Source organism: Ictalurus furcatus, chromosome 3, assembly GCF_023375685.1.
Source record: "Ictalurus furcatus strain D&B chromosome 3, Billie_1.0, whole genome shotgun sequence".
Classification (NCBI taxonomy): domain Eukaryota; kingdom Metazoa; phylum Chordata; class Actinopteri; order Siluriformes; family Ictaluridae; genus Ictalurus; species Ictalurus furcatus.
The window spans coordinates 5,348,357-5,375,476 of NC_071257.1; the positions used below are offsets into that span (position 1 = coordinate 5,348,357).

Genomic DNA, 27,120 nt, shown 5'->3' on the forward strand with positions numbered 1-27,120 from the left:
GGGGGTTGAATGACGATTTACACCGGTGACATTGTTCGTCTGACACGTTTAAAAACTGTGACTATAAAAGCAGTTACAGCTTGCTGCTGAATACAGATTGAACTTACTGACAGCCTTTTTTGACCAGATCCTCATATTATTAAATAGAAAACTGTAAAACAAAAAACAGATACTTTCTACAAAACAATTTTTTTTTAAAAATTGAGAATTTAGAAAGCACAGTACATTAATTAGAATGTGCTACTACCTGGGATAACACATACTTATTCTATAATAATACTTATACTAATTAACCAAAACCAAACAGGATGAAGGTGACAATATTGCTTTCATCATACTCATTACAATAAGAATGATTCTGGTATTCTGTGTAGACTATAACAGTGTATGCTTGAAGAAGTTGTTGTATTTTAACAGAACTCCACATACCTTTCCCAAGCCTTCAGAATACTGGTAGGAATGCAGAATGGATGGAAAAGAGCTAGTGTGATGAGTATCTTGGGTCTTCAGTGTCATCGTGTGGTCGTCACAGACCAGTGTACTGTGATGGGAAATTACTAGCTTTTTTCCCCCTCAGAATAATAATCATTTGAAAATCATTCTCAGAAAAAAAGTTAATTATATTTTACTATATATGTATACTACATACACCCTTATTCAATATAATAGTATGCCTAATGCAAGGATTCCCAAACAATACATTGAACAGCAATATTACAAAATGAATAAACAATATATACTATATGATATACTGCTTTAAAGAACAACACAATGTATAGCATGTTATATAGCATATTATATATATATATAATCATACCTTCAGATCTGTCTGATAAGTGAATGATGAGTTTGAACTTGCTGCTCCGAGTTTCACAGTAACTTTGTGTGTGTGTGTGGGGGTGGGGGGTGTTTGAGGTGGTGTTGCTATAGCGAGGCCAGATCTCAAATGGAGGGTTTTGTAAGTCAAACCCACAAAACTTAAAACTCCTATAGAATTCATCTCTCTTCATTTAAAAAAAATAAATAAAAAATGGTAAAATGATACAAGCACTTGCTTCAGCCATTGCGTTTAGTTCATCTCTTTGTTGTGCGTTCATACAAGTGTCTTGGGAAAAACAAAATAAAGCGAATAATGTCAACTTGTATAACAATATATTGTTGCTGGAAACTTCAGGAATAGAAAGTTCTAGAGCTCCAATCAATAGATAAGATAATATTGGGCATGTTTAAATATGGTCCACGATATAAACCTGTGCTAAATGCCTTTTGAATATGAATGAATATAAATAAGTCTTAAGTAAATAAGAATGTAAATTAGTTTTAGATAAGTACGAATGTATTGTATTTAGTAGCAGAAATGAGCCTAGTCAACAAAAGAAGTGGCGCTTAATTATTGATCATCATGAATCAATTTCATACAGTACAACGTAATATAGGCAAGCTATGGCTATAAGATATCCTTAAAATCTCAAGCAAAAAAAAAAAAAAATTTATATCCACTTAACTTTATGATGAAATTGCCAGAATGCTATTTGGAGATTATTAGCCCTCACTGTTAACAGCATTTATAGCTTACTTATAACTAAAATCTGTGTGAAGTCATTCAAAGGTGTTCAGGACGAACAACCAGAAATGTGAGAATGACCGGCTTAGTGATCGGACCCCATCAAATGGGAACAAACACAATAGAAATGTTCTGTCTTGCTCAGTCACTGAGATGATTGTAGGCTATTGTTTTACGTGTGTTTACGGTAGTCAATGCAGATGCAGAATTTCTCTTGAGACGAAGTAGTAGGCCTGCATTTTAAAAAAAAAAGGGATAAAAAAAAAAATCTAAAAAGGTTTTGGAACAACTTAATATCAAAGTACAACCGCAACAACAACAACAAAAGTAAATACTAAGACTAATTTTAGAGAATGTTAATAAAGACTCTAAAATGAGTTGTCTGGAATTTAGTCAAGACTATGTATGCTTTAGGTTTTATTTGAACACATACCTTTATAATACGCCTTCATAATACAGGTACGAATCCAGAATGTATGGAAAAGTGCAGGTTTATGAACGTCATTACGTGGTTCTCCTAGACCAGTACTAAATTAGCACTTGTATTAGTAAAGTCAAAATTTCCTTATTATTAAAATTAACAAGTCAGTGTAGATGCAGAACTGGATTTAATACACTTTATTTAATAAAAAACAAACAAACAAACAAAAACATAAAAACGACAAGATCTAGGTTAGAACACAAACACAATGTAACGTTTTTAAATAAATACTGTACAAAGCTGGTTGTGTCAAACCCATTTACTCTTTTAACACACACACACACACACACACACACACACAGAATTCTAAATTGTAAAGTTTGTCACATTGTCTTTGATTTCTGGCACAAAGGAGAGCGTCGCGCCAGTGGGAAGCCTCCGTGTGGGGCTGCGTCCCAAACCGCATAGGCATCACATCCGCACTACAGGCCTATCCCATGTCAAACAGAGCACGACACCTGTGGCTTTGACTATGCATTGTGAGCGCAGATGCCCAAGCTTCACTGATGAACATATTCGTTTATCCGAGTGCGATTGAATGGCGCTACATTTAGACGCAACCTGAGTGGAAATAAACGACCACAGGGCCGCATGCGACATCGCCGTCCGTGTGCAAGAAACTGAAGAGTCACTGACAGACAGACAGACAGACGCACAGTGCCATACCATATCAACAGGCTACAGCAAGGGGAAATGATATTTCAGTCCATTTTATGAGGAACATTTCCTGTGTGGGTTTTCACAGTGGCTTCCATCAGCAGCTCTTGAGATGCGGGAGCGCAGAGAGTTTGTCCACTTTGCTGAAGGCGGCTGCGCTCTCGACGCCTTTCAGCCACTCTTTACATTTCCGCATCACCGTCTCGTCCACGTCTCCGTCCTCCTCCTCGTACTCGACGTCGTCGTACTTGTGCTGGTCGTTGAGCAGGGAGATCTTCACGATCGCACTGATGTCGTTCGAGCTGTCCAGTTTGGCCACAGGGCCCGTGCTGCTCTTCGATGCGCCCTGCGCGCGTTTGGACGGTAAAGCCCGGCGGTGTCTGGTGTCCGTCGACCCGCAGCACTTCTGCTGCTTGGCCAGCATCTGTTTTTCCAGGTTGCGCTTCTGAATGACGAGGATGGCCTCGGGGGTGAGGCTGAGGGAGAACTGCACCTCCTGCTCCAGCTCTTCTTTGCCGTAGGCGACGGCGCGCCGAGCCGCGGATTCCCCGGAGCTGGAGCGCGGAACGCTTTCGCACGAACCTCCCAGCGGTTTCGCGTTCAGCCACGAGCTTTTCACGTCCATGACGTCGAGGTTTGGAACTGAAAAGTCTGTTGGAAATTTGCTGGAGTACTGCTGCGCTGCTGCTGGTGGTGGTTTACGTCCCAGCTGTCTCAGATTGGCACTAGGCCAGGACGTGGACAGTTTGTCCTTTTCCGTCTCCTTCTCCTCGCGCGGTTTAGGACTGAGCAAAGACTGAGGAGGGACAACACCACTCGTGCCGGGTTTCTTCTTCCTGAACAGATCTTTTCCCGGCGACGATATCCGCGAATGAAGGTTTATAGGTGGAAAAGGCATCTTACCAGCTGCGTTCAAGCCCGACAGCGCGTATTTATGGAAAAAACAAAACCGCAGCGTTCAGCTAAGCAAATAACTAAGACCCGGCCATTCGGTGCATCAAGTCATAGGCTCCTTCTCCGCAGGTTTGAGCTTCACTGCCGGGGGAAGGAGGTTTCCTTTGGCTTTTATAGAGTCAAGGACGGGGGGCGTGGCCACAGCGCAAAGACAAGGCACGTGCCTGAAAGTGGGCGATGAGATTCCATCATCATCATCATGCGTTTTAAGCCTACCAAGCATTATACATCTTATTGTAGAAGTATTACAATGTAATATCCTAATGAATAAGTCAATTTAAACTTCAGACGTCAGACCCCCCCCTTAAGGACAGCCTCGAGTCCCCAATGCCACTATGAACTATAAATAAAAATCAATATGCTTTCATACTTTTAGAAGAAACACTTACTGCATATCCATAAGGAATACACAACATCCATTACCCGCCCCCCCCCCCAAAAAAAAACAAAACAAAACAAAAAAACGCACTGTTTATACTCTCTAATCTCTAGAGATGTAAAGGACTAGCAGTGAGCAATTGTGAACTAGGCATTAAATGTATTGTAAATGTATAGTCTAATTTTGTGCTATTCGTGAATATTACATATCTCAGCAACTGTGATATAAATAAACTATTGTTTATTTGTAATTATATCTGACATTATATGCCCGAAGTAATTATTGATGCAATGGAAGGCAAAAGCAGGTATTAGACTGCTAATATGTTCAATAAAAGACACACAAGTATGAAATTACGTGCAATGCTAATCACAGAGTGTGCATTGGATGCTGGTCTTTGGTTAAGATGGTGTGCTCACATCTTTACCAAACTGTGAATGCTAGGGTTTTTTTTTTTTTTTTTTGGCCTAAAGGCATGAACTGAGGATAGAAAAATAAATCCCACCAACAGTTGAATGCTGCATCCCATCTTCATACCATGTTGTACAGGAGGTGCTGGTGGAGGAGGGTCGCTCGATATGGAGCCCGCTACACATGGTCACCATGGCAACCACAGCTGTGCAGTCTCAGCGCATCAGCCTAAAGCAAGTCGAAAACAAAAAACATAGCGAGCTGTGTAGGGTTATTAGGTCAGATTCTGACAGTATAGTGGAGGACAACGTTGTAACTGAGTACATGGAGGGGGAAAAGGGATGTTATTTAATCTAAAGAAGAGGAAAAAACAGGGAATAGTGCATGAAAGCATATTAGCTAATCTCCTTTGTGTATGGAATGGTGCAGAGTGAGTGGCAGCTGATGTAGTGTGAACAAACATCTGGCATCAAATCATTCGGTTATACATGACTTGTAGTAGTCTGCCTCATGAATATACATCTCTGATCTGAACAAAGACATAGAAAAACTTGTTAACCAATGCATTATGGAACAAATTCATCATGCATTCGTCTTCAGTAACCGCTTTATACTGGTCAGTCATGGTGGATCCAAAGCCAGGAACATACAGGCAGGGGCAGGGACAGGGACAGACGCACACACGCACAAGGGCAATTTAGTGTAGACAGTCCACCTTCTGGCATGTTTTTGGGAGCTGGGAGGAAACCGGAGAACCCAGAGGAAACCCACACAGCACCCACACTACCGGAGCTGTGAGGCACCAATAAGGAACAAGTATGAGGGGAAAAAAAACCAAATGACTGACATCAAAAAGATAGAGAATAATTGTGTTTATTACAAGAAGTGTAATTTAATGTACAAATTAAGACAGAAATAAGGCACAGTTTTGGCACTTCCAACAGCAGTTTCTCACCACAAACACTTAAATATTTGAAATATTTGTTCTTTCAGGGCACATACCTTTCACTCACCCAGAATATACAAATTATAATGCTGCAAACATTTAAAAAAAACAAACAAAAAAAAACAAAAGGAATCTAAAAATGTAAAGCTTTATTTTAATGGCAAATATGTAATCCGGAGGATGTCTGATGTATTTCAAAGTATAATGTATAATGCTGGCTTGCATAAACGAAATGAAAATCTTTGCAATAAAATATTTTACATATACTATGTATATTCTGAATGCATATATTTTTGTTGGACATTACATGGATTGCTGAGAACAGCAGCTTTAGCTCAAACAGGAAGTGAAGCACTTTATGACCGCGTCCCTGTAGGAAGAGAAGACACAAAATAGCATTACTTCTGGTAGCCTGAATACGACATTTGAATTTCAAGGTGGTGCAATATTCAAAAACTATTTAAGAAACTTTTAAAAACAGACAGATCACAATATGCAAAATTCATCATCGCATTTAGCAGTGGGAGGAAATGCAAACCTGCTGCGAGTTGCTTATTCACTTGTGTCCTCTATCTCACAGCTGTTTGTATTGGACTAGCTTTATTCTTAGCCGCGGATGGGCGGATCTGTTGCTTATTTCGGTCTGTTTTGGCGGGAAAGGACCGACGCACCCCCCTGGCATCAGGTACGTGGCTGAGGGATGATGTAACCCACACGGTCTCTATGGCAACCGCAGAATGAGGTCACGGCGCCTCCTTATCCTCATCTTCCCCCACCCCCTCTTTCAGTCTCTCTCTCTCTCTCTTTTTCTCTCGATTAACGTGTTGCTATGCAGACTATATCACAGTTCTACATTCGGGAGGAGGTGTGAAGAGATGTCAAGGTTAAAAGGAAGTGGGGAGAGGAACGAGGAGGGGCTCTCGGTGACTCCATCCCTTCATAGCCTTGAAAGGCATGTTCAAAGACTCCTCCTGCACTCCTGCACGTCAAACCTACACAAATCTCACTACTCTGATCAAGCACTAAACTAGTTGTCTAACCAGAGGGTTGAATACAGAGTGCTGGGGAAGTAAAATCCCATTGCAGGCACACATCATAACAGGATGGAAAGAAAGGCATGCCATGGAGCAAGTACTGATGCTACCAGTACAGTCACAAGAGGGTGGGGATGACAAGAAACATCGTACTCCGTAAGAAAGCGGCTCCAAACACAGCGCCGGCTCATGCAGCTCCAGTGTCCGCTAATCCAATAACAAGCCAATGAAAAGGTCTTAACTGAAAGGCTTTGCGCTGGCCATCAACTGTACATGGTTTGGGAAGCGTGTGTTTTATTTCTAACCAACACAGCAACAACAAAAGAGCACAGAAGCACTATGCTGAACAAAACATCATCATCACAAGACAAACCAGCCACTCTCTTTTCCAGCCACTCATTCATATTCTGCTCCCATGTCAGATGGCACTTGGGTTCACACAGCTTCTAAGATGTCTGGCTCACAGATGCTGGAGAGCATTTTAGATCTGGTGCATTCTAGATGCTGCTAAGAATATATCATAGCATGGGAATTACTCTTTAAGCGCAAGTGCCTGAAAAATAAAAAGAGGACGCTGACTCTCAACAACCATACAGCTAATAATACTTATAAACGTCACATGGTTGAATCACAAGAAGCAGCACATCCACTGCACTTTCTCTGCAGCACTTGGACTTTAAAAAAACCCCAAAAAACTATTTTAACACACACTAAAAGGAGTGGCTCATTAAGTTTGCTGACCTACATTTTATCTCAGTTTACATTTTGAACACACTGATGTGGAATATCTTGAAAGCTGTTAACATATCTTGACCTTTTAGAAGGCCTGGTGTGATGCGTTTATTCCCCCTCATGATCCACCCATTGGAAATCAAAGCATAACATGTTGATTATGCTGGTTATTAAAAGTCCTTCCTGTCTCCCAAAGTTCAATCCCTGGTAAAAATTATGGAATCACCACACTTACAGGGTGTACACCCGTTTTTTTTTTTTTTTTTTGCTTCATAGCGAATAAACAAAGCACAGATATGACACAAAGCACTTTGTTTAATAGCTGAACAATTTTTTTTTTTTTTTTTAGAAAGCAAAGCAGAACGGTTCACACGGCATCAAGACTAGGCGTGTGCATCGGGACTGGGATCCTGCAAGATGCAACAAAAAGTGTTGCAAGTGAGGAGTATTTTAGTTTCATGCAGGCAAGTGGTCAGATTTTGCAAAATAAAGATAGAGCACCGTTATTAATATGGATGTGAATGGTGCATTTACAGTGTTCCTACATTCATCCTTAGTATCTTCCTGGTCAGGGTCACAGTGGTTTAAATGACTAGTTTGTTTAGGCCTATACTGTGGGAAAGAGACGCAACTCAATTTGTTAGAAAATGTGCTAGCGGAGTAAAACTGTCTCTATTTCAAAAGCCAAACCAAACCAAACAAACAAACAAACAAACAAACCCCTTCTGATTTAGGTCATAGTGACTTTGGGTTTAAATCTGCATACATATACAGATATAGGTTGCTGTCTCCTAACTTGACAGCCACATATGGAGCATAACTAAGGAGCCAGTTGTCTAATGTAATTTCACAGGTATATAGGCTTGTGTGTTCAAAACACACAAGCAGGGAATGTCCACAGCTGGATGAGCTCCCAGAATAGCCAAGATGGCTTTCTGACTTCTGTATTAAGGAAATAAACAAATAGCCTTATGGGGGGGGGGTCAAGTAAGGAGCAGCGAGAGGACACAAAACAACAAACACCACCACCACCCCCCCCCAAAAAAAACAGAGCCATTTGCATGGTGCAGACACCCCATCATGCTCCATGAGAGGATTATTGCCATATGGTCAGGGACAGCAGAACAGCCGTGGGTAAATAACATGTTTTCATTCAGTTACCCAGACAGAACAAACCACCCAGCTTGAGCAGGAGAGGTTACACATTGACATTTGGAGGAATTCTGCAGTCTGGGTTGGAATTAAGTACCGATATCTGATCTCGTCTGCCAACTGTCACATATTGCAGCACAGACCTACCTGGCAAATGTGGAATAAGAAGCAGGCTGAAGTGTGTGTAGAATTAGAAATATAAACACTGCGCTAAGAGATATAAAGGTAATTCTCAGGCCTGAGCTGCCACTTATCTGCAATTTGAAAACTACTGATTGACAACAGGGGGCAAATATTTATATAATAGTCAATTTTGTTTTAAGCCAAAAGGCACCTAGACACAAAAGCATATGTATAGCATTGAAAGAATTGTTCCAGCTTACCGAGCAAAAGGAATGTATGAGATGCTGTACCTAAAAAAAAAAAGAAGAAAAAGAGAAGATGATGCATTTTCTACAATTTAACATTAAGGGAAAGATATTCAGCACATGGCTATAATACATATATATAGCATTATATAATTCTATAATACAAATAAACTGAGATGGAGATAACCAAATAAGAAACAATCAATTACATCATTAATATGATAACAATGCTTAGTGGTTCATAATCTATTCAAGGCTTTCCAATGAATGGGATGACTTAAGGTTACAGGCTTAAATAGGCCCAAAAGTAAGCAGTTCAAAACACCATAACAGCAGGCCTGATGCAGGGCTTCTTGAACGTTTTGCAACCAGAGACACCTTCTACAATAACGTGATTTCCAAGGACTCATTTGCGATCACAGCACAGACCGAATCTTAAGAGCATACAACACAAAATACGGAACCGTAAGGCACAAATATAAATAAATAACATTGTACGAATTAATTCAAGCCAGTAGAGATTTGAAACCCTTTACATCATATTAACAGCACTTCCTGGTTGTACTAAAATTGCAGTTATAAAAGGTAATATCACTTATAACTATGATAACTTAATAATTATCATTAAAAAAAAAATACAAAAGAACTCAATGTTTCAACATAGACATTTAAGGAGACTATGAATCAGTTAAATATTTTCAAAGAACCGTTCAAGTGTTATCTAATGCAGTGCATGCTAGATAGTATATTAACAGACTGTGCTATCCAGGCATGTATGGAATCTCACTGCCACACATGAGCAGACTCGAGGCTTGTACCCTCTTTCTTATGAAATGGCACATCTCTGTGCGAGTGTGAGGTCGGTGTTGGCACAAGCATGTGTGTGTGTGTGAGCAAGGAGCAGTTGCCAGGGTGATGGCACTTGTCTGCTAGCCTGATATGACTCAGGATGTGGAGGAAGAGAACGTATCGTCAGTGATGATGACAATTGCACTAAGGATTTGTCTTGGCCAGTGACGTGTGTACAGGTCCCCACACACGCATGCTGAGGGTGAGGAATGCAAATAAAGTTAGTCATTTGTCTCTCATGCTCCAGCAGGCTGTGGTGTGACTGCAGCCAGCAGAAAGGGTCAGGATATACCAACCGAGATTAGCTTTATTCCCAAGCCTAACAGGAGCCTAGTTTAACTGGGTACAGTTTATTAGACACCCCCCCCCCCAAAATTAACAATGGCAAAAAGAACGCTCTGTATGGACAAAGACGACAACGAGGACAATCCTTAGTCCTGTCTACTGTACAGACATCTTCTCACCTACATTAGCCATACAATCAAATCAGCAGCAGTGCAGCTAGCCAGTGAACACACCCCTTCATATTTATTTAAAGTAAGATGGGTAAAATGGTCTAACTGTAGATTTGGAGACTTGGTGACCCAAAAATACTACAACCTTCTGCAAACTGTCATTGGAGAATTTTCTGCCTTATTATCCACCCTCTTACCTGTGAACTTTTCCCATTCAGGTTCATCACAACTCTGGTTCTTTTAAACCTCTTAATTATATCCTTAACAGTGGATTCGGCTATTTTCAGTCATGTAGCTATTTATTTATTTTTAACGTTAAAAAAAATGTGTCTTATTTCATTTGTCTATTTTCCCTATCTTCCTCATGTTGACGAATGACTAAGGGAAATTGGCCTTTGTGTCACGTCATATTTATACTCCAGTGAAACAGAGTGACTACTTAAGAGTAAAAAATAGTTTATACTTTAGAATATAATTAGATTATATTATAATTATATATTATAATTACAATTAGTTAGATTTCTCAAACCTTTCTCATTTTCAGTGTGGGATTAAGCTAAATAAACAGACATTTTTCATAACCTTTAAGTTTAAAAAAACCTCAGCAAAACAAACAAACAAACAACAATAAAATAAAAACATCCGTACCCAGGGTGCCAATAATTTGAGATCACCGTTCAATTACACCACTGCTTAAAGAGCTTTTTTTGGCTGTATATTTTAGATAGCAATAGGCAGCACCAGTCGAACCTGTTATGTGTGTGCATTTATGCTGTTTTGGGCATGCTCTGCCTATCCTGTCCCTCACCCTGGATTATTTTTAGTTTCATTTGCTTGATTTCCTGTTGCCTATATGAACAGCATGCGGTTAATAGCAACCTTTCTGGCTTAATTAAAGCTGAATCAGGCACAGTTAGCCGCAGGAGCTTGCAGATGGCAGTGGTCCAGACAGAAAAAGGAAGTCAACGCCAGGTTGATTTGGAGCTGCAGGGCACACTGTGGCTGAATGTGACTTTACTCCCTAACTGGATAGTGCAGGCTCAGCTGACACATGCACAAGAACACGTGTGCACATTTTGAGGAAAACTCCTCACTTCTTGCAGAGTCACAGTTACGTTTGTAATGGTTTTCTTAAACGAAAACCCATTTGTCTACCCACTGGGATGGAATGTTCAATTTAACACATTTCCCTGTACTGAGAAAAGACTAAGGGAAGATGTTGAAGTTATTAATAAACATCTGCACATTTCTATAAAAACCCTTCATTAATTTTTAGTCAAAAAACATACAAGTCAAAGGTTTGGATAACTATCAGCACCATGTTACTTACCACGTCATAGCTATGAACTGTAAAATGCAGAAGATGATAGCCAGCCCCTTTTTATGCCACTATGCAGAAAAAGGGAAAACAGTTATGAGAGTGTTTATATTTGCAAACTGTTAATTACAGAATCATACAGTTCTAGTATAACCTTATTGAGTTGACACTGTTGATAAACTGATGAATTACATAAAGCTGCTTACCCAAAAGACTGCACACAAGGTCAGGACAAGGCACAGCTGGAGAGAACAACAACAACAAAAATAAACAGAACAGAATGAAACAGCGTTTAACAGCTAAAATCTTTTAAAAGTATCCTTGAACTCAAAAATGTGAAAAAGGTTAATACTTTTTGAATGACAGATTCTGACTGATTGGTGTTTGGGTCAAATTAGTTAACAGATCAAAAATCCACATGTTAAATATGAGCTCATTTTCTACTGTTACTAAATAAGCTCCATGGCTTTAGATCAGTCATGCCCTAGAATGCACTATGACCCAGTACAAGGAAATTATTTACTCATAAGATAGCTAGTAAACTTCGCTGATGCTAGTACTGATAACATTTTTTTCTTTTATATGGTATATTAAAGCGATAAGCCACAAGAGGGCATGTGTTAGTGATTTTTTAAAAAAATAGTTTTTAAAGAATTTTTCCTTTACTATTATTTATTTATTTATTTGCTGCATTCAACTTACCTCAGAAGTGGAAATTATAAACTCGGAATTACATAATTTTCTACCAAATGTTGTTTTCATTTTCCATGCATTCCCTACAATGTAGGGGAAAAAAAACAGGGATGCCTACATGTTTGTCTTTTGTTAACAATAAACTAGCCAGCCAACTGTGATAAGTAATGTATACTTAGCTACACAAAATATTGAACTGTATAGCCAGTGTTAAATATGTAACATACTAATATGTTTGTATGTTGTTTGGTCTAAAGTAAATACTTGTATATACACATTAGAACCCATTTAAAGGTAAGAATTGCACCTTTATTTACTACTCTGAGGTTGTGAGCAGCCATGTTGATTTGACATCACTTGCTGAACTCGGGGTGGAGGAGCCCATCCCGAGCGCTTGAGTAGGATTATTAAATTTCCATTTCTACAATCCATTAGAGTCGAGGGGGCATTTCCTAGTCAGAGGCTGGAAATGGAGTTACAGCCTTTACTCAAATGCAGCAATTATCAGAGGCAAGGGTGTGCTTAACTAGGAGACTAAGCGGAGTGCTTTAAATCCCCATACCAGCGATAAAAATCACTAACACATCCGCTCACGTTTTAACGCTTTTATAAAAAACAGTGACAAATACAATATGGGGGGGGGGGGGGGGGGAGAGAGATCCAGAGTTAAATCAATAACGACATTCATTATTAATAATATTTACAATAAAAAATTCTTCTGCTTCAGGCAGAACCTCGCACATAAATACAAGATTAAATTATTGTAAAGCGGACACTGGTGTACGTATATCAAGGACTTCACGACGGTTTCACGATGATTTTACGACCAAAACTGTCCATGTTATAATTTGCATTTTTGACACCACCAAAAAAAAAAGTGACTGTGTATATGAATATGGCAATATAAATCAAGTAACGGATATTGAAATCCCACTCATGTCTTCTTGGGACAAATGCAAGCTACATTATTAGCAGTTACCTAGTTATTGGAGATCGATTTGACACGGATTTCTAATAAAAAGATCCTGGCATTTCTTACTGATGATTAAGGTGTAGAGATGGGATAGGGATACTTACCATCATACATGGTATTTGCTATAACGTGAACAATTACGATTGTTTAAATTTGCATGTAAAATAATATTTAAAATAATGTAAAATTATGTTTAAAGACAGAAAAAAAAAAGAACAGGGATGCAACACAGTTGAGTTTTGCCTTCACTGCATTACTGCAGCACTCCACAGAACATCTGAAAGCTCACTAAGGCTGTTAATCAGTTTTAATATTTTCATGTTCCTTCAAGGGTTTTCCCAGCTCCTGCAATGTATGAGTGTGTGTAACGAGTAGATATACAGTACCGTGCAAAAGTCTTAAGCACATGCAAAGAATTGCTGTAGAGCAAAGATGCCTTCAAAAATAATGAAATTAAAAGGTTTCTACATTAAGAAAAAAAATACTAGAGCAGTAAACGGTAATAAATTAAACAAAGTTTGGTGTGACGCCCCTTTGCTTAAAAAAATTAATTAGTAGTCTCAGGTAGAATTGGTGCAGTTTTATAAGGAAATGAGCTGGAAGTTTTACTGAGCATCTTGCAGAACCAGCCACGGTTCTTCTGGAGACTTTGACTGTCGTACACATTTCTTTTTTTGCAGCAAAATGTGGCAGCCTTCCTTATGTTTTCTGTCTGAAAAGTGTCTCTTACCACTTAATATGCTGATTTCTTTACTGACAAACATTTTTGCTGTAACATTTCATTTTGTGCTGGAAAACTAATGTTTTGAAATCTAAAATGTTTTTTGTACTGACTCAGTAAAGTAGAAGTTATAAAATAAAAATCTGTAACAAAGTTGTACACAAAACAGGGTGCCTAATACTTTTGCACAGTACTGTACATATGAATAAGAGCTGTCTAAACTCAATCTCATTATGCTGAATGCGAAGGGGATTAAATGACTGGGCCTTTGGTGTCAAGTTGGTTCAAGCTCCTGCAAGGTCTTCATGCCTTCTCAACTCTATTTTTTTTTATTTCTTCCTCTTCCGGGCTCATAGTGCAGAGGTATGAAACTGTAGTCTGGGTCAAAGTACTACAGATGTTAGCGCTTTCTTGGCAAACCACAGCTATATAAAAATAAATAAATAAATAACAAACACATTTTGGCAGTGAAGTTAGACACATACAGTATCTCACAAAAGTGAGTACACCCCTCACATTTTTGTAAATATTTGATTATATCTTTTCATGTGACAACACTGAAGAAATAACACTTTGCTACAATGTAAAGTAGTGAGTGTACGGCTTGTATAACAGTGTAAATTTGCTGTCCCCTCAAAATAACAACACATAGCCATTAATGTCTAAACCGCTGGCAACAAAAGTGAGTACACCCCTAAGTGAAAATGTCCAAATTGGGCCCAAAGTGTCAATATTTTGTGTGGCCACCATTATTTTCCAGCACTGCCTTAACCCTCTTGGGCATGGAGTTCACCAGAGCTTCACAGGTTGCCTCTGGAGTCCTCTTCCACTCCTCCATGAGGACATCACGGAGCTGGTGGATGTTAGAGGCCTTGTGCTCCTCCACCTTCCATTGGAGGATGCCCCACAGATGCTCAACAGGGTTTAGGTCTGGAGACATGCTTGGCCAGTCCATCAACTTCACCCTCAGCTTCTTTAGCAAGGCAGTGGTCGTCTTGGAGGTGTGTTTGGGGTCGTTATCATGCTGGAATACTGCATCATGCTCTGCTTCAGTATGTCACAGCACATGTTGGCATTCATGGTTCCCTCAGTGAACTGTAGCTCCCCAGTGCCAGTAACACTCATGCAGCCCAGACCATGACACTCCCACCACCATGCTTGACTGTAGGCAAGACACACTTGTCTTTGTACTCCTCACCTGGTTGCCGCCCCACACGCTTGACACCATCTGAACCAAATAAGTTTATCTTGGTCTCATCAGACCAGAGGACATAGTTCCAGTAATCCATGTCCTTAGTCTGCTTGTCTTCAGCAAACTGTTTGCGGGCTTTTTTGTGCATCATCTTTAGAAGAGGCTTCCTTCTGGGACGACAGCCATGCAGAGCAATTTGATGCAGTGTGCGGCGTATGGTCTGAGCAGGCTGACCCCCCACCCCTTCAACCTCTGCAGCAATGCTGGCAGCACTCATTCATCTATTGCCCAAAGACAACCTCTGGAGATGACACTGAGCACGTGCACTCAACTTCTTTGGTCGACCATGGCGAGGCCTGTTCTGAGTGGAACCTGTCCTGTTAAACCGCTGTATGGCCTTGGCCACCGTGCTGCAGCTCAGTGTCTTGGCAATTCTCTTATAGCCTAGGCCATCTTTATGTAGAGCAACAATTATTTTTTTCAGATCCTCAGAAAGTTCTTTGCCATGAGGTGCCATGTTGAACTTCCAGTGACCAGTATGAGGGAGTGTGAGAGCGATGACACCAAATTTAACACACCTGCTCCCCATTCAAACCTGAGATCTTGTAACAATAACAAGTCACATGACACCGGGGAGGAAAAATGGCTAATTGGGCCCAATTTGGACATTTTCACTTAGGGGTGTACTCACTTTTGTTGCCAGTGGTTTAGACATTAATGGCTGTGTGTTGAGTTATTTTGAGGAGAGAGCAAATTTACACTGTTATACAAGCTGTACACTCACTACTTTACATTGTAGTGAAGTGTCATTTCTTCAATGTTGTCACATGAAAAGATGTAATCAAATATTTAAAAAATGTGAGGGGTGTACTCACTTTTGTGAGATACTGTACTAGTCAGTCAACAGCTTCAGGCTTACCAGCACAACACAGGTGGCTATGAGTCTGGTCGGCTCAAACATGCGCTTCAGCTGTTTCAGTGGGCCCATCAGGAAACAGGTACTGGAGGGAACAGATGTAAAATACAAGCTTATCAAAAAAGAAAAAGGGGGGGGGGTGATGGTATGATAATGTACAACAAGATCACATAAAGTAAACAGAGTAAGGTGTTGGGCCGCCACGAGCCACCAAAACAGCTTCAATGCACCCCGTCTCTTTACTGGAGGGATGTGCACTAATCTACCAAAAGATATTCATTCAGCTGGTGTTTTGATGATGGTGGTGGAGAGTCCCATTGGTTGTTCAATTGGGTTGAGATTACTTGTTACTGTGAAAATCATAGCATATGATTTAATGATGTATATTTTTTCCATCTTGAGCCTTTGTGCTGTGTGGATGGGGGTGGAGTCATCCTGGAAAAGACCACTCCCATGAGGATAGAAATGTTTCATCAACAGATACTCTCCTGTATCGTTTTCCCTTTGATATCGCACTAATGTGTTAACATCACAGTCCTGGAAGGCCTGCTTCCGAGGACAATTCCCAAACTTATTCACTGATGTCTTTTCCATAGATCTACATTTAGATTGTCACAGTTCATGCTAAAATATGAGCCAGTTGTGCAGTCTTTGTGCCTAAAGTTCATGCTCCAATTATGAACCCCTTACTTTGATCTTTCCTTCTTGCCACCTTGGTCTGAAATCAAGGTTCAACTGGGGCATGCTTAATTGTGTCATGCACCTGTCTATGAGCATTTGCACTTAGGTTTTTCCACTTAATTTATACCAGGTTTTCCTTTAACACCCATCTGTTTTTTCATCAAAAATTATTACACTTTATTTATTTATTTTTAAACATCAAACATGTATTTCTAACATGCATTTTGAGTCACCTAGCTCACAATCCGTTCGAGTGTTATTGGTGATGGATGTAAACTTCACCCAAAATTGTAATTCAATATTAGACAAAATCAGATTAAAGAGCATGACTGAGATTTCTGCCCCCCCTTCTCTCTCCTGACATGAACAGGAACGGTACCAGTCTAGTCCCCTGAGGGCTGAGGATTTCCAAAGTGTGTTACTCAAGCAGACTAACTGAGGCATATATTAGATTAGTGAAGGTCTAATGCATGAGCAGCAGGCATGTCACATGCATCACACTAAAGAGAAAACGTCTACACCACCAGACCAGAGACGTCACATCTTTGACCTCGGAGAAGACAAGATTAAGAGCACTGTTCCTTTATAAAAAGTTTTGCTCATGTGAAATTTAAAGGCAAAAATATGAACAGCAAGACAGCATGGAAGATAATGTTGTGTTATTAAGGCTAATGAAAGGAGCAGAATGTCTACATTGTTTTAAGTACTGTCCAGTGCAATGCTTCCTGTATTTACCTTTCTGGCAGCGCCTGTCTCAGCAAATATCATGTCTGCATATTTATAACTGGACAGGTTTACTCACTGCACCATGGCTGTAACTGGAACGTTTACATGCACACTTTTTGTCCTATTCTAGTCAAAATATGTTGCGTGTCTACACACACACACACACACACACACACACAGACGTACATTTTTCTAGGTGTCTACATCTTAACTAAGCTTTTTCCTTAAGAACCTGAAATAAAATCATGTATACGTTAGAGCTTGACCACCATATTTGAACACGTCTGTTCTGACTGATGCAGGAAAGCAAATAATATTTTACTCACGTTCCCATTAAAATTATTTGTAAAATGTTAGCTCTGATACTTTTTTGTATGGGGGGAGGGGGCGCTAATGTCAACAATATAATTGGCTTATATTAGCGAAGAATAACACAAAAAAAAACAAACTCAAAACATCCTACATTTACTGTAACAGAAACCACGATACTACCAACACCACCACCACCATGTTTCACAGATGGGATAAGGATCTAATGCTGGAACGCAGGGTTTTCCTCTCTAAACATAACCCCTCTTGTTTAAACCATAAAGTTCTATTTTGGTCTCATCCATCCACAAAACATTTTTCCAACAGCCTTCTGGCTTGTCCACGTGATCTTTAGCAAACTGCAGCCAAGCAGCAATGTTCTTTTTAGAGAAGTCACCCGACTGATTTCACCTTCAAATTAACCGCTAAACTTATCGATTCACGTACTTTTCCCACTCATATGATACGTAATATTGGATCATTTTCCTCAATAAATAAATAAATAATATAATAATTTGGTCTCATTTGTTTAATTGGGTTCTCTTGGTTTACTTTTAGGACTTTGTGAAAATCCAATCACGTTTTAGGTCATATTTACGCAAAAATATAGATAATACTAAAGGTTTCCCAAACTTTCAAGCACCACTGTACCTACACAATTGTCAATCATTCCAAATTCAGATGCAGATTGGTTCATCTGGCACTTTTATTGGAAGAAAAAAGAAGATTCTTTTGCTGTATTTTTGAGTGATGTTAAAATGTGGCACTACTACAAAATAATGGGTAGGCTGAAGGTCAGGAGGTCTGATGTGGTGAATGCACTGAGAGGTCAAACAGCTTATATACTGCCTCAACTGATAATCACTTTGGATAAAAGCAATTACCAAATGAATAAATGTAAATCTAACCTATTATATTCACCTATTCAGACGCAAGATAAATACTGGAAATGCAAATGATGTACCCCTGTGGATTTAAACAGTTTAGTACAATTTTTTTTTCCAGAGAGTGCTGACAACAACCAAGGTACAGTGATTATGGATGCCAGGGAAATTCTGGGGCATTTTCATGCGTTCTGACTCCGGTTAATGATTAGGTCTCTTCCTGGTTCCTGCATAACTGATTATGAAGTGCCATCACAACAGGCTGGTGCAGCTTTCCAGCTTGGGCCACGTATACAATACATATACGTATACAGTGCTGTACGGGAATATGACAGAAGAGACACACTGTTTGAACTCTTAGCACTCATGCCTTAAAAAGTATTCAGATGAGCCGAAGAACTAACAAACTCAATTGGGATCGTATCTGTTTCAAATGCTAACTAGGGGTAGTCACACTTTGTTTAACGCCTCGTTTTATGACTGCCGGTAAAGAGCAAAGCGGCACAAGAAACTGGGACAAAACAGGCTCCGTCACAGAGAAAAATCCAGCCGCTATAACGGGAAGATCAGAGCTAGAGCTGTAATCCTGCTGTGACTTGAGAAAATCAGACAGGCCTGGTTGTGCGGTGCTGAACAGGACTGATGTCCCGGATCTCATGGCACCCCAAAAACATTAGCAGATGATAAAACAAACAAACAAAAAAACCCCCCAACACTACTGTGCATCCAAGCTCTCAACTGGAAGCCTGTCTTACTTTTCACACAACCAAGGGGACACTGTCTCAATCTGAATACATGTGGGTGGGTGATTCTTTTTGCTGATTTCTCGTGAAAGGACACCAACACTGCATCAATTTAATACATTGCATAACTCTGGTGTAAGGCTAAAGCGGAAGTAGTATAATCAAGCTGTCCACATAGAATTACCAGAGACTGTGGAACCAAACATAGTTTTGCGTGATCTGTGCTGGCCGCTTTATTCAGGCAAAGTTCACAGCCTAAATCTCAGAAACACAAGACACACATGTAACAGAATACTGAATAGGGGGTACTGTGGGCCTTATAAAGAAATGCAGGTGTTTGAGAGCAGAGATCGCATACTACCGAGTCGCTTGCATTAAAAGGACAGTGTTTACACATAGAGGTGGCTTGGCATACTTTAGTACATTTGCACAACAGTAACAAACCAAGTGGATAAACAACAGACTGTCATTGAACTGACAGACAGAAGCATGTGGGATTAGTCATGTAAAGGCTGTGCATTAATGATTAAAGCCTCTACCGGTAACTGCCATGACAGCCGCTGTAGGGCAAGCTTCATGTCTACAAACAAAGTGTGAGGTGAAATCTACTGGTGCTATGTAGCACTGTCTTGTTGTGGTGGTGGAGGAGGAGGTGTTGCTATTCAAAAGTGAGAAGAGAGAAGTTAAGCATGAGCCCAACTTGGGACAGAAGAACAAGGTCAGAAAGAACACAATGTTTTTAAGATACACACACACACACACACACACACACACACACACACACACACACACACACACACACACACACACACACCTTACCTAGCTAGAGCTGCAACGTTTCCTAAGGTGTAAAATACTGCAAACAGCTGCATTCCTTTGGGCAGGAAAAGTAGTGCAGTGCCCTGTTTAGTCCAAAAACAAAATCATGTTATCCAATAAACACTTAGTACCAATACATGAAGATACTACTATACAACAGTGTAAAAATAAATCTGCCAATACAAGACTGCGTGATTAGTCCGATATTACTAATTACTGTGGAATAAACGATAGCAATGTACTGAATTGATGTGGATATTGGTTAAATCCTGCCACCTAGTGGCATCCAAGCTTTATTTTTTAACTCTGTTCTTTTTAACTTTATTATTTTTAACAATTCAGTACTTTCACTGCTCTAAACATACTGACCTTTACAAGAGGCTGAAACTGGAGAACACTTCCATAAAACAGATCAATGATTATAGATGCTTTCCTGTTAAATCATTTTTTATTTATTTGTTTTAATCGGTTTAACATGAGGTTTATCTGAAGTGGAGCGTCCGCTGTAGAAAATGTGAACGAGCTGTTATTATAGACACGATAACCCTGCCTAAATATGAGCAAATACACTTCCTTTACAGGAAACCAGGAGTTGATGGACAGTCTTACATGTTCTTGTGAGAGCACACACAGCAGGGTGGTTAACATGGTGTGAACTATCAGCTATCCGTTATCAGCACGCCTACAAACCAAGTGCGTGTTGTGTTCTGGGTGGGGGTTGGGCTATGGCATCACGGCAGGCGTTCAAAAGTACAACTGATTCTTTGGTATAGTACTTTCATAAAATCACTTATCTAGGGCAGAAACTGGAGTGCATGTATTTATGGGGTTTTATGGTAACCACCAGGAGCTCGGGGAAGAAAGCTGCCACTGAATCGCTCTATGCAACATCTTGTTTCTAAAATAAGAAGAAAGCAAGTGTGCACATAAACTTTACAATAATTTGTGTGTCTGTATTTTAAAAACAGATGAACAGCTATGACTCATGTCAAGTAAGACTCATCGGACAAATAAGGTGTATTTTTGAATGGTAACCCACAGCAATGTTAACATGAAGCGCTCCTACGCAGAATGAGCAATGGTTTGCAGGTCTGCATGGAAGAAAGCAAACAGTGAGCCGAGATACGGAGTAAGAACATTACCAGCCAGCAGTAGCAAGTTACTTCCTGAATGAAAGATCCTTGAGAGCTGTGAGAAACTATTCTGCACTTTCACTTATGACTCAGCTGCATTAAACTGGGAGATGTATTTTAATTTTGGTAAATGACAGATTTTTTCTTGTCCCCCCCCCCACCTGGTCACTGTGCTAGCCCTCATTCTTATGCTTAGTTTTATAGGTTCTAGGAAAACTACTCACCAGTATGGAGCACAGGATCCCGGAGGCGAAGCATACGACGAACCATTTGATCCTTGTGCTGTAACTGAGCGTGGAGGCATCCAGGACCTGAGGGGAACAATGGCAGGATATCACATCGTTCCTTTCGCTAGAAAACACGCTGACCGTGACTAAAGCGAGACTAACGTGTATAAATCTTGTACGTTCCAAAACATTTTTACAAACGAGACAAATCAGTAAAAACCTAAAATTTCGATTTCGGTTCTGTTCCCAATAACAGCGCCCTGTGAAACTGATAGCCCAGGGGTTCACAAGAAGCTGTAGATCTTTGATGATTCATGAACAGCACTGCAATAATTGAACAGACAACTTTGAGTTTTCTTTTTCCTTTTCCTAGTGTACCGTGTGGGTGATCTTATTTGCACACAAATAAAGGCTGTTTGTGCAAGACGTACCAGGCACAGTATAAAACAAGAGACTAACAGCTTTGCCTGATCAGCCGGGTATTTCAACGTACCGTCAGTAAAGCCGAATTACCATCCATTTCCTCTGAAATTATGAATTTTATTTTATCTGTTTAATTTATCTGCAAAATATTATTATACTTAATATTAAAGTAGACCTAATCTGTTTTAAACAGCATTAAAAATACAATTACAATCAAATTATTCAACCCCCATTGCAAATCAGGTTTATTGTCAAAATATACAGACTTTCAGCCATTTGCAATGAACAAATCAAAACAAAAGCAACTGAAATAGTTCAACACAATGAATGCTTCAAGTGGTTTCCCCAAATTCAACTGAAAATGCAACTTATAATGATTTCTCCAGTTTCAAAATTATTCAACCCCTGAATAGAATCCCTCACAACCGCACAAATATGCAAAACAGGCGTTGTCTCAAACACACCTGATGCAACTATTCAAGGGCTTCATTAGTTGCACCAGGTGTGCTTGAGCTGGAACACATGAAATACCTGAACTGGCTAGGGAAATACCTGGATGGGGCAGAAAAAGGAAGCTAACGATGGCTGCAACCAGATTTCTGAGAAGGCAGGTTGTGAAAAACACTCGAGTGACTGTAAAAGACCTGCAGCAAGACTTGGTGGTAACAGCCAGTGAGGTTTCAGTGAGCACAGTAAGGCAGGTACTAAACACAGAAGGTTTCCATGCCACAACTCCAAGACGTACACCACTACTGACTCAAAAGCACAAAAAAATTGGCTCAAAATCATAAATAAGACACAGACGTTTTGCGATTCTGTTCTGTGGAGCGATGAAACAAAACTGGAACTTTTCGGCACGATGGATCAGCGGTATGTCTGGAGGAAGAAGAATGAAGAAAGAACACTCTGTCCACAGTCAAGCATGGTGGTGGCTCGGTGATGCTCTGGGGCTGCTTTGCATCCTCTGGCACTGGAAACCTGCAGTGTGTGGGAGGCAAGATGGATTCATTGAAGTCTCAGGAAATCCTAGGAGAAAACGTCATGTTGTCTGTAAGGAAACTGAAGCTTGGGCGTCATTGGACCTTCCAACAGGACAAATGATCCCAAGCATTCCTCAAATTCAACCAAGGCTTGTTGCAGAAGTCGTCCTGGAAGATTCTACAGGGCCATCACAGTCACTTGACTTGAACCTCATAGAAAATCTCTGGTGAGATTTGAAGAAGGCGGTTGCAGCACGCAAACCCAAGAATATTACTGAAATGGAGGCCATTGCTGATGAGGAATGGGATAAGATTCCTCAGGAACGCTGCCAGAAGCTATGCATCTCATTTGCAGCAGGTCAACAGCAAAAGGGTGCGCAACTAAGTACTAAAGGTGCTTGCCATGAAGGGGTTAAATCATTTTGAAACTGGAGAAGTTGCATTTTCAGTTGAATTTGGGGAAACCACTCGTTTTGTTGAACTACTTTAATCGCTATTGTTTGATTTGTTTACTGCAAAACAGTTGAAAGTCTGTACATTTTGACAATAAACCTGATTTGCAATGGGGGATGAATAATTTTGATTGCAACTGTAAGCATAATTCCTGTTGTTTAAGCATTAGGTCACATGACTACTTGTAACACAACTAATTGATCCTGTAACGACTAAGAAAACTTCAGGTCTCTCTCGCTCTCTCTCTCTCAATAAAAGTAAATGATAGCATTTATAGATTTACATACGAAAATGTGATCATAGCTCACTGTTCAGTATTAAAAAGGTGGCCATGCTAATGTTTTTAACAGCAGGATCCATCCATGACGCGTGTTTTGGCTCAGTTTTTTTTTCTTATTTTGCTGCCACCTTTTACGTCTAAGATTAACAGCACTTTGCTCTTAGTGGTTAGGGATAAAACATAATGAGCACGACTGCAACGGCACAGGACTAATACGCTTGTATCATGCCACATCGACAACACGTTCAAAATTAAATTGGTGGACACAAACACACCACAGAAAGCCGACACTACGAACATCATAATAAGTAAAGGAACATGCACAGCAAGAGTATTAGGTTTGTGTGTGTATCACACACTGGATTCTGAAGTGATCATAATACATTGCTGCAAATGCTTTACATATAGATGGGTGACAAAGAATCTCTTCATGGATATTTGGACTGATCAGAAATTCAGGTGGCTTTTAGGCAGCGTGTTTTTTTTTTTTTTTTTTTAAACTTAACATAACATTCAGATGTGTTAGTCAATATTTTAGAGTATGTTCCTGTATTGATTGGAAGGTTTATAAACACAAGTTTCGGGAGTTCTCATAAGCCAGCTTTCACTGGAGAGCTTATGTTTTCATGAGAAGATTTTTCCATCCATCCATTTTCCATACCGCTTATCCTACGCAGGGTTTCAGGGAGCCTGGAGACTATCCCAGGGAACTCGGGAGACCACCTGGACAGGGTGCCAAACCATCACAGGGCACAATCGCACACTACGGACAATTCTGTGTTTAAATCCTCTTCAAAGACTTATTTGTATTCTTTATGTTTTCATTGAGGGTGTACAATTTTCATTGGTCGCAACTTTGGTTTTTGTTCTCTTAATTCGTTTTAATTCTGTTTTATATTTCTTGTACATCACTTTGGTTTCAACATCCATCCATCCTCTATACCGCTTATCCTTCCTTCAGGGTCACGGGGAAACCCGGAGCCTATCTCAGGGAGCATCGGGCACAAGGTGGGGTACACCCTGGACAGGGTGCCAATCCATCGCAGGGTACACTCACACACGCATTCACACACCCATTCATACACTATGGACATTTTGGACATGCCAATCAGCCTACCATGCATGTCTTTGGACTGGGGGAGGAAACCGGAGTACCCGGAGGAAACCCCCGCAGCACGGGGAGAACGTGCCAGCTCCGCGCTCACAGAGCGGAGGTGGGATTCGAACCCCCAACCCCACAGGTTTTTGAGGCAAATGTGATAACCACTAAGCCACCCTAGAAGATTTTCCAAACCACTTAATCCACTTAAAATATAATGACCTTACCTTACAATATCCATCCTCTGAGAGCATGTAACATTTGGTACAAAAACGTAATTAATATGCATTTTAATATCAAATATGCTATAAAGTTAAACACACATTCTTACAGACATAAAGACTATACACAAGGATATAACCTGAAAGGTGAGCCAAGGATTTGCTTGTTTGTTTATGGTTTCAGTTTATCTAACGCCTTTCTAACACTGAGGGTCTCTTTACAGAATATGTAACACCAATAAAACAAACAAACAAACGCCAATTACTTCTAACTGAACAGTTTCTACTTTTAATTTCACTCGAGTTACAAAACAATTGGTGTGCATGACTAAGCTCACAGGTCGCATTGTGTACATTTCATCTACAGATTGATCAACATCCTGTAAACGTTCAGAGCTGTATCCCAAACAACGCCCTCCTCCCTTCACTACAGCACTTCACAGTGTATAGAACGACGACATTTATGTAGTCTACAATATGACTAGGTAGTGTACAATATGTTCAAGAAAGTGTCGTTTGAGACTCGGCCTTGAAGTAACTCGCAGACATACCGATATATGATTTTTCCCCCACCGTTTGAATAAAGATAACAGTTCTTCGTACGAAGGCAAACAAACTAATATATTATCAATAAATATGTTAAGAGAGTTGGAGGGAAGTAATAATTAGTTTGCAGGATGTATGCTAACTTTGTTAGCCACCATTAGCCAAGCCACTGACTCTTTAAAACGATACGCAACAAACAAAACCTCCATGGAAGGGAGTCGGTTGCTGGAAATGAAAAGGCAGTTTACCTGCGCCGTCAGCCCAAGTTCCTCATTGTCTTCACGGCCATTTAAAACTCGCCGAAGCTTGTCCATGATTCACGCTTTTCGTTTGAAATATTATTTTGACACTTCCTCGAACTTCAGACATTGAGTTAATGAGATCAGGCGTGCCAATGGTCGCATCTCAAATCACACACCGCGTACTATATAGGTCCCCTGAGTTGGGTTGGAAATACTGGCGCTTACACCCTATCCAGTGCACTATGTAGTGTATTGATTTTGGAATTCAGCCTCAATGTTGCGCGTATGTGTACTGCTGATGTACATATCTGTAAAAGAACAATACTCATGTCTGAGGGACGGTGGGGGGGGGGGGGCATTAATAACGTGTCGAAAATATTTTCTTTTCGAAGTATTATATTTACGCCTGGTTTAAACCTATACGGTCATAAACACGTGACCTCTGACGTAGGACAAAGTCACATGACCGGTCGAGCAGCGTCTGTTTACATTCAAGAGCGCCCAGTGATTTGACATAGGCGTGTGGTGGCTGCAGATACATACTCCAATGATTTATGTCTAGTTATGTATTTCATGAGTCTTGGGCATGAAGATGGGGTGTAGGGGAGTAGGGACTCTACTTAAAAACCTGATGTGGGTTTCAATATAGTGTGTACAGGTTTCTGTAAGGAAGTTGGGGTGGGGACTGAGATTTGAGGACTTTGATGATGAGATATTCTGGAAGTGAAAACAGAAGAGAAAAGCTTTAGTGATTATTCTGTACCACAAGCAGCATAACTCCCCATTTATGTTCACTGCAATCATCGGTTACACACTATTTCTCCAAAAGTTTGTGGACACCTGATCACCACACCCATATGTGCTTTTTGAAACACCTCATTCCTGATTTAGTCCACCTTTCCTATTATAATCACCTCCACTCTTCTGGGAAGGCTTTCCACTAGATTTTGGAGCATGCAAACTAACCCTGCTTTTGGGAGCTTGTTCCTGTTGATATTAATTTACAAGCAGTTTTTATCACTTGAATTTTTTTTAGGTTAAATATGAAAACCTTTGGCTTCTAGATAACGGCTCATTCTGATTATAAAGTGGCACTAATGTGCTTGGGGTTGAAAAGAGTAGACTGTCAATCATTATTAAAACAAACATATAGATGAGTTGGTTTATGAGCTGTAAAAATGTGGTTTAAAAGAAAGAGAAATAAAAATAGAAAAAGTATACACCAAGAACTCTTGTTTTCTTTTACTTGTCCCATGTTCAATGTAGAACCTTACAGCTTACAAAGAAGCTCTCAAGTGTATCCAGTTTTCTTACAACTGATGGTTAAAACAGGATACTAAAGATGTTAGAGAGATATTATACAACCATGTTCAAGTCTTTGGCTGAATTGTTGGAAGGAGAGGGTTGGCCGGGAAGTCATGGAAAAAAGAAGAGTACACAGTCCTTCAATTCTGTTTTTATTTGTCAGGGTCAAAATAACAGTTGTATGGTCCTCACTAACTTCTATAAACAAATAACCTCGGGGGGGAACCCCATCCAAAATTCAATATGTAATCATT

At 40.0% G+C, this 27,120-nt stretch overlaps 2 protein-coding genes across 2 annotated transcripts; both read right to left on the bottom strand.

The window, feature by feature from the left end:
- Nucleotides 1–644: 644 nt before the first annotated feature.
- prr18 (proline rich 18) lies at nucleotides 645–5,174 on the bottom strand. Its single transcript, XM_053620494.1, has 2 exons — nucleotides 4,541–5,174; nucleotides 645–3,820 (listed from the first exon to the last, which is right to left on the bottom strand). The coding sequence occupies exon 2, from the start codon at nucleotides 3,598–3,600 to the stop codon at nucleotides 2,800–2,802; it is 801 nt and encodes a 266-aa protein (XP_053476469.1). The 5' UTR covers nucleotides 3,601–3,820; nucleotides 4,541–5,174; the 3' UTR covers nucleotides 645–2,799.
- A 129-nt stretch (nucleotides 5,175–5,303) lies between these two features.
- sft2d1 (SFT2 domain containing 1) lies at nucleotides 5,304–25,735 on the bottom strand. Its single transcript, XM_053620497.1, has 8 exons — nucleotides 25,568–25,735; nucleotides 21,315–21,401; nucleotides 19,958–20,040; nucleotides 15,799–15,880; nucleotides 11,507–11,542; nucleotides 11,313–11,371; nucleotides 8,694–8,723; nucleotides 5,304–5,762 (listed from the first exon to the last, which is right to left on the bottom strand). The coding sequence occupies exons 1-8, from the start codon at nucleotides 25,631–25,633 to the stop codon at nucleotides 5,723–5,725; spliced, it is 483 nt and encodes a 160-aa protein (XP_053476472.1). The 5' UTR covers nucleotides 25,634–25,735; the 3' UTR covers nucleotides 5,304–5,722.
- Nucleotides 25,736–27,120: the final 1,385 nt, after the last annotated feature.